The sequence below is a fragment of the Lepidochelys olivacea genome, assembly GCF_965140295.1.
Source record: "Lepidochelys olivacea isolate rLepOli2 genome assembly, chromosome: 3".
In the NCBI taxonomy this organism is placed as follows: Eukaryota; Metazoa; Chordata; order Testudines; family Cheloniidae; genus Lepidochelys; species Lepidochelys olivacea.
The window spans coordinates 211,389,475-211,404,414 of record NC_140413.1 but is presented as its reverse complement, the minus strand read 5'-3'; the positions used below and the strand labels follow the sequence as shown (position 1 = coordinate 211,404,414).

General features: G+C 46.4%; 2 protein-coding genes across 2 annotated transcripts in view; one reads left to right on the top strand and one right to left on the bottom strand.

The window, feature by feature from the left end:
- GALM (galactose mutarotase) overlaps window positions 1–12,500 on the bottom strand; it is an 82,172-nt gene extending 69,672 nt beyond the window's left edge. The window contains exon 1 of the mRNA XM_084623576.1: window positions 12,407–12,500. The gene's annotated coding sequence lies outside the window, so the exon portion shown is untranslated. The remainder of the gene's footprint in view (window positions 1–12,406) is intronic.
- Window positions 12,501–14,390: 1,890 nt separating this feature from the next.
- The window catches only part of HNRNPLL (heterogeneous nuclear ribonucleoprotein L like), a 40,654-nt gene continuing 40,104 nt past the window's right edge, over window positions 14,391–14,940 (top strand). Inside the window, exon 1 of the mRNA XM_084624046.1 lies at window positions 14,391–14,778. Coding sequence (XP_084480172.1) covers window positions 14,590–14,778 — 189 coding nt within the window. The 5' untranslated portion in view covers window positions 14,391–14,589. The remainder of the gene's footprint in view (window positions 14,779–14,940) is intronic.

The following is a 14,940-nucleotide window of genomic DNA, read 5'->3' as shown; positions in this document are numbered from 1 at the left end:
ATACCTATACATGTCATGATTTAAAAATCTGATATCTTGACCTCTCTACTGAGGGCTATGAATCTCTCCTTGTCATTGAAATAAAGCTCTTGGGCCATATTCTCTGCTGGTGTATCTTAACCAGCACAGAATTTAGCTCCCTGTTTCCAGCTCTGCAGGATAAAGATGTATCAGGCCTTAAACATGTCACTGATGCAAAACTCCATATTATCTGTCCTGGCCCTCAAGCCAGTGTAATTTTCAGGGTGGAAAACTCCACATTTGAGATAAAAAAGAAAATATTTATCTGACAAGCTACCTTAAAGTGGAGACAGATCAGTGGGCAAATTTCAGGTGAAGCAGTCTAAGGTTTGTGACAAATACAGTTTCTCACATAGTTCTGCAAACTGTGTCCTTGCAATTTATTACATGAATAGCAGGTCCATATTCAGTGTTACTATCTCTAGCCTTTTTGTCACAAATCTCATAATACTTGGTGTATTCCTTGAAGCCCCGGAGCCTGGAGTCATTTGATAGCTGAGAATCTCAGCTTTAATTAAAAATGTAAGCTTCTAGCTCTCAGGACTGAAGAGAAAAGCTTACAAACATGATCCTAATGACTCAAAAACCAGAAGGGAAACAAAAAGAACCCAATAGATATTTAACCCCATCCCCCAAAAAACCCGCATTACCTCACTGGGAGTCTCATATTTTTGAATGCCTGGGAATTAAAATATTGATATATTCACTCACTAGTGAGGTTGTTTTCTAATCTGGAGTGTTGGATCTTTTAGGGAAACCTGGGGTCTATTCCCAGCTCTGCCACTGGCCTGCTGGGTGACCCTGAGCAAGTCATTTCCACTCTTCATGCCTCCATTTACCTATATCTGTAAAATGGGGATAAAGATACTGCCCTCCTTTGTTAAGTGCTTTGAGTTCTGTGGACAAAAAATTCTTTATAAGAGCTATGTACTAATTACTGTTATCCTGGGTTTATTTTGGTCACATTTTTGGAGGTTTCTAGTGAGCTCCCAGGGACTCATGCAAATAAGAGGGAGGAAGGTTGCTTGTACATCCAGATAAAATAAATTATCTTAAAACACTATGTATTTAATAACCCTGAATTCAATACCTATTTGTTTTAGTTATCACAGTTTAATTTACGTGGTTTGTGAATATTGCCGTTGACAGAGGCAAAACTAAAGGAAGGAAACAATCTCCTTCTTATGACATCAAAACAACGGAACCAGTATTTTGAAGTTTGAGCTATCCATGCTGCAATCTAAGCATTCAGGCCATTGCTCAGCCCTGGTAGCTGAGCTGGATGCTAGTCAGATGTGCCAGGGAGGAGGCCCCAGAGGCATTTCAACCAAGCGTCCTTCAGTTTATTGGGTGAAGCAGCTGTTCACATCCCTTATAGACCTTGCTGGCAGGGGATGCTTAGTGACTGTTTAGGTGTGGACAGCATTTTCACAGAAATATATAAAAGTAAAACATTGGTGATATGGTCCAGTGACATGGTCCTGTTCTGGATAGAAAGAGAAGTTATACTGAGATTGTTTTTAAAAGGCCACTGCAGATACCATGGATAAGATGGTCTTGATTTACTTGGTACTGCCTGAGTGCAGTCGGTGGACTAGATGACCTTTTTGAGGTCCCTTCCAGGCCTACATTTCTGTGATTCTATGGCAATGGACCAATTCACTGATGCCCAGCTGGGCCTGGACACACAAATCAAATGAGTGTCTGGAAGCCAAGGAGACCTTCTGAGACTCTAGAATTTGCCACAGAACTACAATTATTTCATGGCATTGGCACAACAGAGGCAAAAACAACAGCTAGGGAGGATGTGAAAGTGATACCTCTATGTTTTGGAGGAATTCATGTGTCCAATACTCATGTTGAGAAAGGAGATTCTAATCAGATGCAGGAAATGATGGCTCGACAAATATTATGTAGACCAGGTTGTATTGGCAATAATACAAACATCCAGTCAAATGCAAGTCAGGACAGGTCCCAAATAATAAAATCCCCTAAACCAGTTGAGACACCAAATAGAAAGGACAAATCTTGGACTTACCTGGGACAGCCCCATTATATAAGATAACTCAAATATAAGAAGTTATTAAATCAGACATGTTAAAAATGCTGTGGGAAAGAGGAACCAAAAGCATACTTGGTTTCAAATGGAAACTGTGATTAGGAATGCATGTCCATTAACTAATAGGAGACATTGGTGTTAAGACCTTCACCTTTGCCATCAGTGCATAAGGGCTGGGAACCAGATATGCAGAATTAACTCATGTTGGATTTGGACTTCTTTGAGGCTGATAACTGGGATAAAAATTGTCTGAATGGATACCATGATGTGCTTCTCATAGGGTAAAGTGGCAGAGGTCTGTGTGGTGAACCTAAAGGTTCCAGCCCTGCTGTTGATCCATGTGGATATCAACATGATGCCACAAGATGGAATTTCTGTTTGTTTGCTTTTTAAAAAACCAAGGAAACTGTACACAAAAAGCTATGTTGAAAGATTATTATTGAAGTTAAAAAGTCAAGTACTCAAAAGTTAGGAAATGCCAAAATTAAGGCTGACCTTGCAACCTTAATTTGGCCCCTTTGTGTGCATGAACTATGATAGTCTTTAATTACACGATCACATACTATCTTTTTCCACAGAACCCCTGCCTCATTCACTGCACAGGGTGGATGGTGCTTCAATTGACGAGTAGCTATTCAATATTTTGTTTTCTCCTCAATGGGCAGTGTGTAGCCCCAGGCTTTATTTACTGCTCACTAGAGCCCCATGTTTTTCACAAATACCAAATAATACACAATAAAATGAAAAACAACATAAAACAAAAAAACCCCAGCCCCTGGGGTCTCTGCACCACCCAGGTTTGGCATAGCCACCTCTCTGTCAGGGTGGCTGGGCCAAACCTGAGCAGTTCTGTGAATCCATGCATCAGGTTGCAGTGCCCAGAGTTCCAGTCCTGTGGTACAGGGGCCACTGCTGTGGGTTGGGTGTGTGTAGGCTTGCTCTCCAGCCTACCTGGGGCCTTTCCCCCCACCAGGGCAGGACCTGCCTGGCCCCCCGGGCCTCCCACCCAGGTGGATAAAATGAACCAACATGAAATTCCCCAAAAAATTATTTTTAAAAAAAGAATTCCCTGAAGACAGAATTATTAACTTCCTCGTGGAAGTTTTTTTATGGTGCTCATCACTAGAGTATCTGAGTGCTTCACAAACTTAAATTTATCATCACAGTATCCCTGTGAGGCAAGGGGTTGGGATTATCCCCATTTCACAAATAGGAAGCTGAGGCACAGAGATTAAAGTCAAAAGTGTCCACTCATATTGGATGCCCAATCTCAGACACTTAGGGCCCAATATTTCCGAGTGCTCACTCAGCATTATATAGCACTTTACACATTCAAAGCACAGCTACCACTGAGTTCAGTTGCAGTTGTGGGTGGCCAGCACTTCTGCAAATCTGTCTGCCGGGTAACAATTAGTGACCACAAGTGAAAAGTCTGGTTGAAGTGACTTTCCCAGAATCACAGAGGAACTCAAAAAACCTGTTCAGTGTTTTATACTAAAGTAAGTAATATGCCTCTGAATATATTCAAAGAAAGTATTGCCAATCCCAAGCATTCAAAAATCTTGAGTCAGACTGCCCCAAATCATAAGATTGGCTTTAAAATCATGAGAATTTCAAGATAATATGGTTGTTGGGGGGAGAGGAAGAAGGGTCTGTTTGGCTGTTTTTTTGGCCTGGTGTTCGAGTGTTCAAAGATCACATTTTCAAGCTTTTCTCTATGACAAGAGCTAGAAACTTTTTTTAAAATATGAAAGCCCAAATTCTCAGCTAATAACCTGATTCCAGTATCTGATACTTTAAGAAACACAACCAATATTGTGAAACTCACGATCAAATCATAAGAGCTGGCAACACTGCAAGGATCTACTGGGTGCTAATTTTATGTAGTTACTTTTCAGGGTAGAATTTTAAAACCAACATTTCAAAAGTGTCCATTAACACTGGTTGCGACAATGTTTGGGTGCCCTACCAGAGATCCACATGGATTCTGAGCAGCCACCGCTCTTGCTCCTCTGGATCCTAGTGGGTGCTTAGGAACTCTGAATATCAGGCTATAGGTGACTTACACTGAGTATCCAAACTTAGAGGACTGTAAGTTGGTGGGGTGACTGTGCAGAATCAAACCATAACAGCAGATACTGTTCAGTAGGAGAAGATCTTTGTGAACCCAAATCCAAAAAAGGTGATATAAGCATAAGCAGAGACCAACAAACACTTCCCCAGCTAAGGATCAAACCACTTCATCTGAATAGGCAGCCTTGACTTTCCCCAGGTATTCTCCCTATCCTATCTCTCCAGCAGCCCCTTTTATCGGCCAGCTGCTGCCTTGTGTACTGGGGACCAGTAGGACGCAGAAATGCTGTTACATGGATGCTCATGAAAATGTTGGCCTAAATGTTTACTTTTTGCTATCTGCTTAAATAATGTTGCTCATTGCATAACGGTAGCAAATAACTTTGTAGTGCTCACTTCACTGTGATCTGTTTCCAAAATGAATAGCAGCATAATCATTGTGCAGAGAGAGGAAGCTATCAAACCAAAACAAGCTTTCAGTTCTTCTTACCCTTTTAATAATCTTTTTGCAAGAGGGATGGATGTTAGTGTGTGATAAGTGGAAGCAACAAACCCTGTAAATGAGTGAGTATGATGACCCTTTCCTGTCTTGCTGCTGGAGCAGAACATTTCCAAAGTGCCCTAAACCCAGCTTCTAGATTTCAACCTAAACTTTTTGCACATGCCAAAAACTTAGATTTGTGTGAACACTTGTGTGCCAAAACCAGGTAGTTATACATCTAACAGCCCAGTCTGGGTTAACAGATCCATATTGGAGGGCATACAACAACTTGGGCATGCTGGTTTGGGTATGCAGTTTTAGAGGCCACATTTTGAAAATGTAGCCTTTGATCTCTGTCACGTCCTAAACCTTTTTCAAGGTTCAAGGTTAGGTCTTTTCAAGAAACTAACACACCTTCAATTGCACTGTAGACTTGTTTGGATAGGAAAGTTTTACCAGTTATACCAGTATTATTATAATTAAACTAGGCATGTAAAAGGTTAACCAGTTAACATTAGATTTACCAGGTAAACCGACCTTAACCGTTAACCCTCTGTGCGCCAGCAGGCACAGCCCTGGCCCCAGCCCCCCCCACGCCGTCCATCCGGAGGGACCCCAGCCCCGTCCATGCTGGGCCATCTGAAGCGACTCAGTTAACCGGTTAAATGATATAATTGTAATCATTTAACCGGTTAACTTTTTAAATGATATTTACATCCCTAAATTAAACCCTTCCAAAGTGACATAAGCTAAACCAAAACAAGGCGATTCTGACACAGGAATAAGATTGTCCACACGGGCGTTACACTGGTATAATTATATAGGTATAGGCTAAGGTGTTAATTTATACTGGTATTTCTTTCCTGCATAGAGAAGCAAATACATAGCCAGTATGTAGCATAGAACCTTACTGTTATCTTCTTATAGTCGCCCACCACATACAGGAGGTGCACAGCTGCATCTTCCTTATGCCAGTTTACAGGCAATACTCAAGACTATTCCTATAAGTCAAATGCACTGCACTAGTCCTCCATGGATAGGTATGGATAGGGTGACCAGACAAAAAGTGTGAAAAATTGGGACCGAGTGGGGGCGGGGGAGGAAATAGGCACCTATATAAGATAAAACCCCAAATATCGGGACTGTCCCTATAAACTCAGGACATCTGGTCACCCTAGGTATGGATAACTAGTGAAGTGCATTAAGGGAGGAAAGAGTGCAACCCTCTAGTGAGACATAGATAGAAAAAGGATTTACAAACCACTGCAGTTCCATGAGCATCCAGGAACAGTGATGTGTCTACAAAGAACTTGAGATTGCACAGTTTTGGTGAAGGTTGGATATACTCCACAAATTGAGGGGGCAGACACAGTCCCTGTCTATCACTAGCTGTGCCTAGTTTGCAAAAGTCCTGTCACAGCTTCCAAGAAGTCAAGAAAGCTTGGAGTCCAGGGGCGGCCTCGTTCCTCTTAGCCAGCAACACAGGTTACTGTATGCCTATTCCAATTTAAGGACATGCACTCTTTAACAGAGCCATTAGATGTTGAAAAAGAACAAAAAAATTGCAGGTTCATGACAGAAGAGGATTCCACCACCTCCCTAGGTAACGCATTCTAGTGTTTCACCACCCTCTTAGTGAAAAAGTTTTTCCTAATATCCAACCTAAATCTCCCCCACTGCAACTTGAGACCATTACTCCTTGTCCTGTCATCTGCTGTCACTGAGAATAGTCTAGATCCATCCTCTTTGGATCCACCTTTCAGGTAGTTAAAAGCAGCTATCAAAACCCCCCTCATTCTTCTCTTCCATAGACTAAACAATCCCAGTTCCCTCAGCCTCTCCTCATAAGTCATGTGTTCCAGTCCCCTAACCATTTTTGTTGTCCTTCGCTGGACTCTCTCCAATTTTTCCACATCCTTCTTGTAGTTTGGGGCCCAAAACTGGGCACACTACTCCAGATGAGGCCTCACCAATGTCGAATAGAGGGGAACGATCACGTCCCTCAATCTGCTGGCAATGCCCCTACTTATACAGCCCAAAATGCCATTGGCCTTCTTGGCAACAAGGGCACACTGTTGACTCATATCCAGCTTCTCATCCACTGTCACCCCTAGGTCCTTCTCTGCAGAACTGCTGCCGAGCCATTTGGTCCCTAGTCTGTAGCGGTGCATGGGATTCTTCCGTCCTAAGTGCAGGACTCTGCACTTGTCCTTGTTGAACCTCATCAGATTTATTTTGGCCCAATCCTCCAATTTGTCTAGGTCCCTCTGTATCCTATCCCTACCCTCCAGCGTATCTACCACTCCTCCCAGTTTAGTGTCATCGGCAAACTTGCTAAGAGTGCAATCCACACCATCCTCCAGATCATTAATGAAGATATTGAACAAAACCGGCCCCAGGACCAACCCTTGGGTCACTCCACTTGATAGCGGCTGCCAACTAGACATGGAGCCATTGATCACTACCCGTTGAGCCCGACAATCTAGCCAACTTTCTATCCACCTTATAGTCCATTCATCCAGCCCATACTTCTTTAACTTGCTGGCAAGAATACTGCGGGAGACCATGTCAAAAGTTTTGCTAAAGTCAAGGAATAACACATCCACTGCTTTCCCTTCATCCACAGAACCAGTTATCTCATCATAAAGGCAATTAGATTAGTCAGGCATGACTTGCCCTTGGTGAATCCATGCTGACTGTTCCTGATCACTTTCCTCTCCTCTAAGTGCTTCAGAATTGATTCCTTGAGGACCTGCTCCATGATTTTTCCGGGGACTGAGGTGAGGCTGACTGGCCTGTAGTTCCCAGGATCCTCCTCCTTCCCTTTTTTAAAGATTGGCACTACATTAGACTTCCCCCGATCGCCATGAGTTTTCAAAGATAATGGCCAATGGCTCTGCAATCACATCCGCCAATTCCTTTAGCACTCTCGGATGCAACGCATCCGGCCCCATGGACTTGTGCATGTCCAGCTTTTCTAAATAGTCCCGAACCACTTCTTTCTTCACAGAGGGCCGGCCACCTCCTCTCCATTCTGTGCTGCCCAGTGCAGTAGTCTGGGAGCTGACCTTGTTCGTGAAGACAGAGGCAAAAAAAGCATTGAGTACATTAGCTTTTTCCACATCCTCTGTCACTAGGTTGCCTCCCTCATTCAGTAAGGGGCCCACACTTTCCTTGGCTTTCTTCTTGTTGCCAACATACCTGAAGAAACCCTTCTTGTTACTCTTAACATCTCTTGCTAGCTGCAACTGCAAGTGTGATTTGGCCTTCCTGATTTCACTCCTACATGCCCGAGCAATATTTTTATACTCATCCCTGGTCATTTGTCCAATCTTCCACTTCTGGTAAGCCTCTTTTTTGTGTTTAAGATCAGCAAGGATTTCACTGTTAAGCCAAGCTGGTCGCCTGCCATATTTACTATTCTTTCTACACATCGGGATGGTTTGTCCCTGTCACCTCAATAAGGATTCTTTAAAATACCGCCAGCTCTCCTGGACTCCTTTCCCCCTCATGTTATTCTCCCAGGGGATCCTGCCCATCAGTTCCCGGAGGGAGTCAAAGTCTGCTTTTCTGAAGTCCAGGGTCTGTATTCTACGGCTTTCCTTTCTTCCTTGTGTCAGGATCCTGAACTCGACCATCTCATGGTCACTGCCTCCCAGGTTCCCATCCACTTTTGCTTCCCCTACTAATTCTTCCCGGTATGTGAGCAGCAGGTCAAGAAGAGCTCCGCCCCTAGTTGGTTCCTCCAGCACTTGCACCAGGAAATTGTCCCCTACATTTCCCACAAGATGTTCAGCTCCCATGGGACTTCTGGGGTGGGCTGGAGGTCTTGCAGGATTGGCACAAGATTTGCAGCTATAAGGTCTCACGGGATTTGTCACGAGATTTGGAAGCATGATAGGAGCCCTGCGCTCAGGACCACTTCCCAACAATAAAAAAGAGAATGCACTGGAGCACACCCACAGCTGATGTGGATTTGTGGACACAGCATCAAGCACTGGGTTTTCAAGAGCATTCATAGATTCCAAGGCCAGAAAGGACCAATGTGATCATCTAGTCTGATCTCCTGTATAACACAGACCATGGAACTTCCCCAAAGTAAGTTCTAGCACATATCTTAAAAAAAAAAAATCCAATCTTGATATAAAAGTTTCCAGGAATGGTGAAATCTACCACAACCTTTGAAATGATGTTCAAATGGTTAATTACCATCACTGTTTAAAAATGTACACCTTATTTCCAGTCTTAATTTGTCTAGCTTCAACTTCCAGCCTCTCATTACACCTTTCTCTTCTAGGCTGAAGAGCCCACTGTCAAATATTTGTAGGTAGCTACAGACTGTGATCAAGTCACTCCTTAACCTTCTTTGTATTTAAGCTAAATAGATTGAGTCTCTCACTATAAGACACACTTTCTAATCCTTTAATCATTCTCTTGGCCAGTGGTGGGCAACCTGTGGCCCACACGCAGCACATAAGGGTAATCTGCTGGCAGGCCGTGAGACAGTTTGTTTACATTGACCGTCTGCAGTCACACCTGCCCACAGCTCCCAGTGGCCACATTTTGCCATTCCCGGCCAATGGGAGCTGCGGGAAGCGGCGGCTGGCACATCCCTACTAGTACTCCAGCAGAAGTCACACCAGTACCAAATAGCAAGGTAAAAAAACTTCTCTCCTCCTACTCAAAATTCCCCTGTTCATTTTTGCTTCCAAGGATTGCATTAGCTCTTTTGGCCATAGCATTGCACTGGGAGCTCATGTCAGATGATTATCCACCATAACCTCCTTATTCTAATATTGCCACTTGCCTGGGCATACAACAGATGGCAAAGTGTAACGCATAATTTCAATTCAACATTTGAAAGCCTCATGAGCACACTGATCTCCAGGGAGCTCTCTTTTTCATTTTCATCCTGCTGTGTCTATGTTAGATCAACCCACGTTGATTATTTTATTATATTTATGCCTAAATGCATGAAATAGTTTTGCTGTTTGTTCTTCTGATTATAACTTGTATTCCAGTAATGCCCAAGAGTCCCAGTCATAGCCTCATTATGCCAGGTGCTGTACATACAGCAGGGGGTTGGACTAGATGACCTCCTGAGATACCTTCCAACCCTGATATTCTATGATTCTGATACACATAGTAAGAGACAGTCCTGGCACCACAGAGTGTACAGTGTAACTGAATATAAGTCACAACAAACTGATGCTAAGAAGCAAAGAAACAATGGAGGAGGAAAGACAAGATCAACAACGGGTATTTCAGGTTTCAGAGTAGCAGCCGTGTTAGTCTGTATCCACAAAAATAAAAGGAGTACTTGTGGCACCTTAGAGACTAACAAATTTATTTGAGCATGAGCTTTCGTGAGCTACAGCTCATTTCATCGGATGCATGCAGTAGAAAATACAGTGGGGAGATTTTATATACACAGAGAACATGAAACAATGTTTAGTGGGTATGTCGTCACTGCAGAATTAGCTCGTTATTTACTCTTAAATTAACACCCTCTCATGTTAGCCTAGCTGGAGTGAGAGCAACCACTCTGCAAAATAACACTCAGGCAACATAAAATAGATGCATCCACACTGCACTAGTGTGTCAGCAGCACTCAAGCTTCAAGCCCCTACTCCCTGACAGGCCAGCTAAGTTTAAAGTACCACCTAATTCAAGCTAGAGATATTTGTGTGTGGTTGGCAGTCTGGTTAGGAGCAACACTCAAATAGCTAACACAGCAACAAAGACAAGCCTAGTGACAGGACCATGTGGTTACATAGCTCTGTGCACTATCAGGTGGTTTCAAGTCATTCAGAGTTTGGAGGTGGTTGTTTTTGTTCCAACCTCTGAGCAAATATTCTTTGTGTAATTATGTCATGCACTTATGTGCATGCTGATAAGTGAGTAATCTTTATTTCCTTTCCTACTGGAGCATAGTGGACTGAAAACTGTTTTCTCACCCTCCTGGATTTGTGCGGCCCACCTGATGATCACTTTAGATAAGCTATTACCAGTAGGACAGTGGGGTGGGAGTAGGTATTGTTTCATATTCTCTGTGTATATATAAAGCCTGCTGCAGTTTCCACGATATGCATCTGAGGAAGTGAGCTGTAGCTCACGAAAGCTTATGCTCTAATAAATTGGTTAGTCTCTAAGGTGCCACAAGTACTCCTTTTCTTTGTGTAGATACCGTGTTGCTTACCGCTAGGGTGACCAGATGTCCTGATTTTATAGGGACAGTCCCAATATTTGGGGCTTTTTCTTATATAGGCTCCTATTACCGCCCACCCCCTGTCCCGATTTTCACATTTGCTGTCTGGTCACCCTACTTACATCACCAGTTGCCACTCCGGGACTGACAGAGAGAGCCCCATTGCCAGCAGCCTGCCCAGGGGTGGCGGGACTCCAGTGGGCAGCCCCCTACAATGCCCCACTTAAGCCGGTGCAAGCGCTCCTGGTGAGGATGTGCACCGCTGGCAGAAGGAGGGCAGCGTGCACACAAACAGCCGATTTAATTACTGCGGAGGCTGTAGGTCAACCTAACTTAAGTCAATCTAATTGTCTAGTGTAGACATGACCTCATTATCACAGCATGCCATAAAGGCAGTGGAATTTATCTAATTATAATTCAGATCAGCAGCAGACAACATCCTGGAAGAATGTCATGCCTGATAAAACCCCAAAACTACAGTCCATATAACTGAAATTTATTAGAAACTTCATATTTTGCAGGTAAGCATTTATGTCCATTGGAATAACATGTGCTGGGTACTTAGAAAAATGGCAAGTACAGAGAAAAGAAAGCTTAATCTCAATGGCAATTGATATTAATCTCTTACAAGCTGTCCCCAAAACAGAGATATAGCTTTAGCTGTTTGGACACCAGTCTTAACAATACACTGAAATTTTCCAAGAAATATAGACTGAGGGAAAAGAGGCACTGAAAAAGACAGGGGAAAAGATAAATAAAGCAATTCAATAGAATGAAACAGAAAGAACAAAGCCAAGAAAGACAACAGATTAATTAAAAAGAAATTTTTTTCCCAACACCACCCATTCCCCCCCCAGCTGGTAAAGGCTAACCAAATGTGTGAACTTCCTATCCTCCATTGCTCTACTTTAACCACTGTTCTTCTCCATGTTTTCATGGGTTAGGCAGTCAAAGAGTGCTGCATAAAGCCGCCTGAGGGTGCTTTAAGGCTTAGCCATGCACTAAACACAAATAGCTTTTTTTCCCATGTGCACAGTCAGGCATGCACAAAAGGGTCATTCAAGATGGGTATGGGCTCATCAGCGCATCACAGAATCATATAAACATAGGGCTGGAAAGGACCTCAAGATATACATGCTGGAAGTAGGGGTGCTGCTGCATCCCCTGGCTTCAAGTGGTTTCTGTCATATGCAAGGTTTACAGTTTGGTTCAGTGGCTCTCAGCACCCTCACTAAAAAAAGCTGTTCCAGCATCCCTGCCTTGAGAAGTTCCTTCCAACCCCTACAAACATCAAGGAGACATGTACAACATAAGCAGCAGTGTATACTCCTTGTGCAATCTGAACATACGCAAGCAGCAAAGGCTGTGAAACAACACATGGGCCCTATTATGCGTGTTTACTAGCACCAATCACCAGGGAATGTGGATACACACAGCGATAGTACAGGCTGTTATACACTCACAAACCTTGCAGGGTAAATTTGCAATAGAATAATCCTTTCTCACGTAAGAGGGTGAACCCTGGGCCATGCTACCCCACAAAGGCACAAGAGCTGACCCTTACCTCCTTCAGAGCAAGGCACAGTTTGGAGGCTAAACGCTGGGTCTGAGGCTGACAGAGTTGCATGAGAGGCTGATCAGAACCTGGCTCTGTGCCTGCTTCGCCATTCTCTGGGGTGTCTGTGTGTCCTTGGTAACTCTGTTTACAATAGTGAGAGCTGCTGTCCCTTTTGTGATGGTTATATAACACTTCCCACTCCCCTTATATGGTTCTCCTGCAATTTACCTGCTGTTTCCTGGGAAAGGGAGGGGGCCAGCTGCCAGTATGGGAGAAATGTCATTACTTGTATTCAGTGTTATATAGTTTGGGGTTCTAGGACTTCCTAAAGTTTCCTGAGAGTATCTTCTGAAAAATCTCTCCATCAAGAAGAATCTGCTGTTGAACCATTACAGCAGGTATAACCAACCTACGTGTATTTTATATTTTTGCTATTTGAGGCGGCATATGGCTAGGAGATAGCGTTAAGTGATAAGAGCAGGGGTGGCAGGAGACCCAGCTCTAACACTGACTTACTGCGTGATCCTGGGTGAATCACACAGGCTAAAACTTTTAAGTGTCTTATCAACTAATCTGGGTGCCTGAATGACTAGGTGTTCCACATGACCTACTGCCTGATGTTTAGTGAAGTGCTCAGCACCTGCAGCTCCCTGACTTCAGCTGAACTGGTGCAGCATTGTAAACCCCATGCATTCAAAAGGCAGCAGTCAGGCCCCCAAAAATCATGTCATCCGGGTGGCAAGATTTGAGGGGCCTGGTATATCAGTGTTGCCAACTTCTGTGCAAATTCTATGATCTTTGGTGTTTTTCTTAAAGCCCCAACTCCTGGAATACATATACGTATTCTCATGATTACAGGTGACCTGGGGTTGTGATTTTTCAATGCTTGGGGGGTGACAATACTGAGGCTGGATTGTGAGGAGAGGTTCACTGTCAGGGGTGGAGGTGGAAGGATGTGCAAAGGGAAGCCCAGGGTGGTGAATGGGTGAGGAGATTAATTAGGAGCAGTGAGATATCTCCTGGGAAGAGAGACTGGATTTGTTCCCCTTAGAAAGGGGATGAAAAAGAGGAGACATCCTAAAAGTCACCCAATAAAATTAATCGGGAGCAGGTTTAAAACAAACAAAAGGAAGTACTACTTCTCACAACAGACAGTCAACCTGTGGAACTCCTTGCCAGGGCATGTTGTGAAGGCCAAAAACTGTAACAGGGTTCAAAAAAGAACTAGACAAGTTCATGGAGGGCAGGCCCATCAGTGGCGATTAGCCAGGATGGGCAGGGACGCCACCCCACGCCTGAAGCGTCGCTAGCCCCTGTTTGCCAGAAGCTGGGAGTGGGCGGCAGGGGATGGGTCACTCGATAACTGCCCTGTTCTGGTCGTTCCCTCTGAAGGGCCTGGCGCTGGCCACTGTCGGCAGACAGGGTGCGGGGCTGCAGGGACCACTGCTCTGGCCCAGCCTGGCCGTTCGCACGCACAAGCCGGGAAAGGAAACGGCGGCCTCGGTTCCCCGGTCTCACAAGTCACCAGCAAGGGGCCAGGCAGCTGAAAAGGTGGCAGGTTCAAAACCAACACAGCTAGTCGGTGGAACTCCCTGCCGCAGGATGTCCCCGCGGCCTCCAGCCCCGCAAGGGTGTGGGGGCTCTGCTCTGCCACTGGCTGCCCCGCTTCGCCGCCGCCGCCGCCGGGGCCCCGCCCCTCACGCCGGGCCCCGCTCCGCCCCAGGCACCCGCCGGCGCCACCCACTGCGGCGGGGGGGGGCGGGGGGCTGCGGTTCGCCCGGCCTTGGCGCTCGGCCCGCGAGCGCACGGCACGCGGGGCCGCCCCGCCCAATCAGGGCCATGCGCGCGCGCGCGCGCGCGCGGGCCCGCCCGCCGCGTGGGCAAGCCGCCCCGCGCGCTCCCGCCCCCCTGCACGCGCCTCGCCCCCCCCGCCCCGGCTTTCCCAAGCCGCAGTCACCAGCCCTCCGAGAACGGGCCGAGGGGGGGCGGGCGTGGCTCGCGGCGCGTGACGGGCTTGCCGCTCGGCCAATCCTAGCGCTCCCCTCCAGCAGCCCGGCCAATCGCCGCCCGGGAGCGGTTGCCTGGCTGCCGGAGCAGGGAGCGGCGCGGGCCGTCGCCGGGGCTGCTGCTGCTGCTGGCCGCGGCCGCCACCCGCCCCGTTGTGTGCGCGCCGCCGGGCCGCCGTCGCCATGTCGTCGCCGTCGTCGTCCGGGGAGCAGTACGAGGAGGAGGAGGACGGCGCCTACGAGAGCCAGGCCAAGCGCCTCAAGCCCAGCGCCGCCGCCGAGGAGGGCGAGATCGAGTACGGCGGCGCCGAGGAAGGCGAGGGCCGGCGGGAGAAAGCGGCGGCCCCCCGCGGAGGGGGCTTCTCGGGCGGGGTGAGAGCGGGGCAGGGTTCCCGCGTCCCAGCCCGAGAGAGAGGGAAGCGGGGGCTCTGGGGACCCGAGGGGGGCAGGCGGGGGGGGCTCTGGGGGGCAGGGGGGGGCTCTGGGGACCCGAGGGGGGCAGGCGGGGGGGGCTCTGGGGACCCGAGGGGGGCA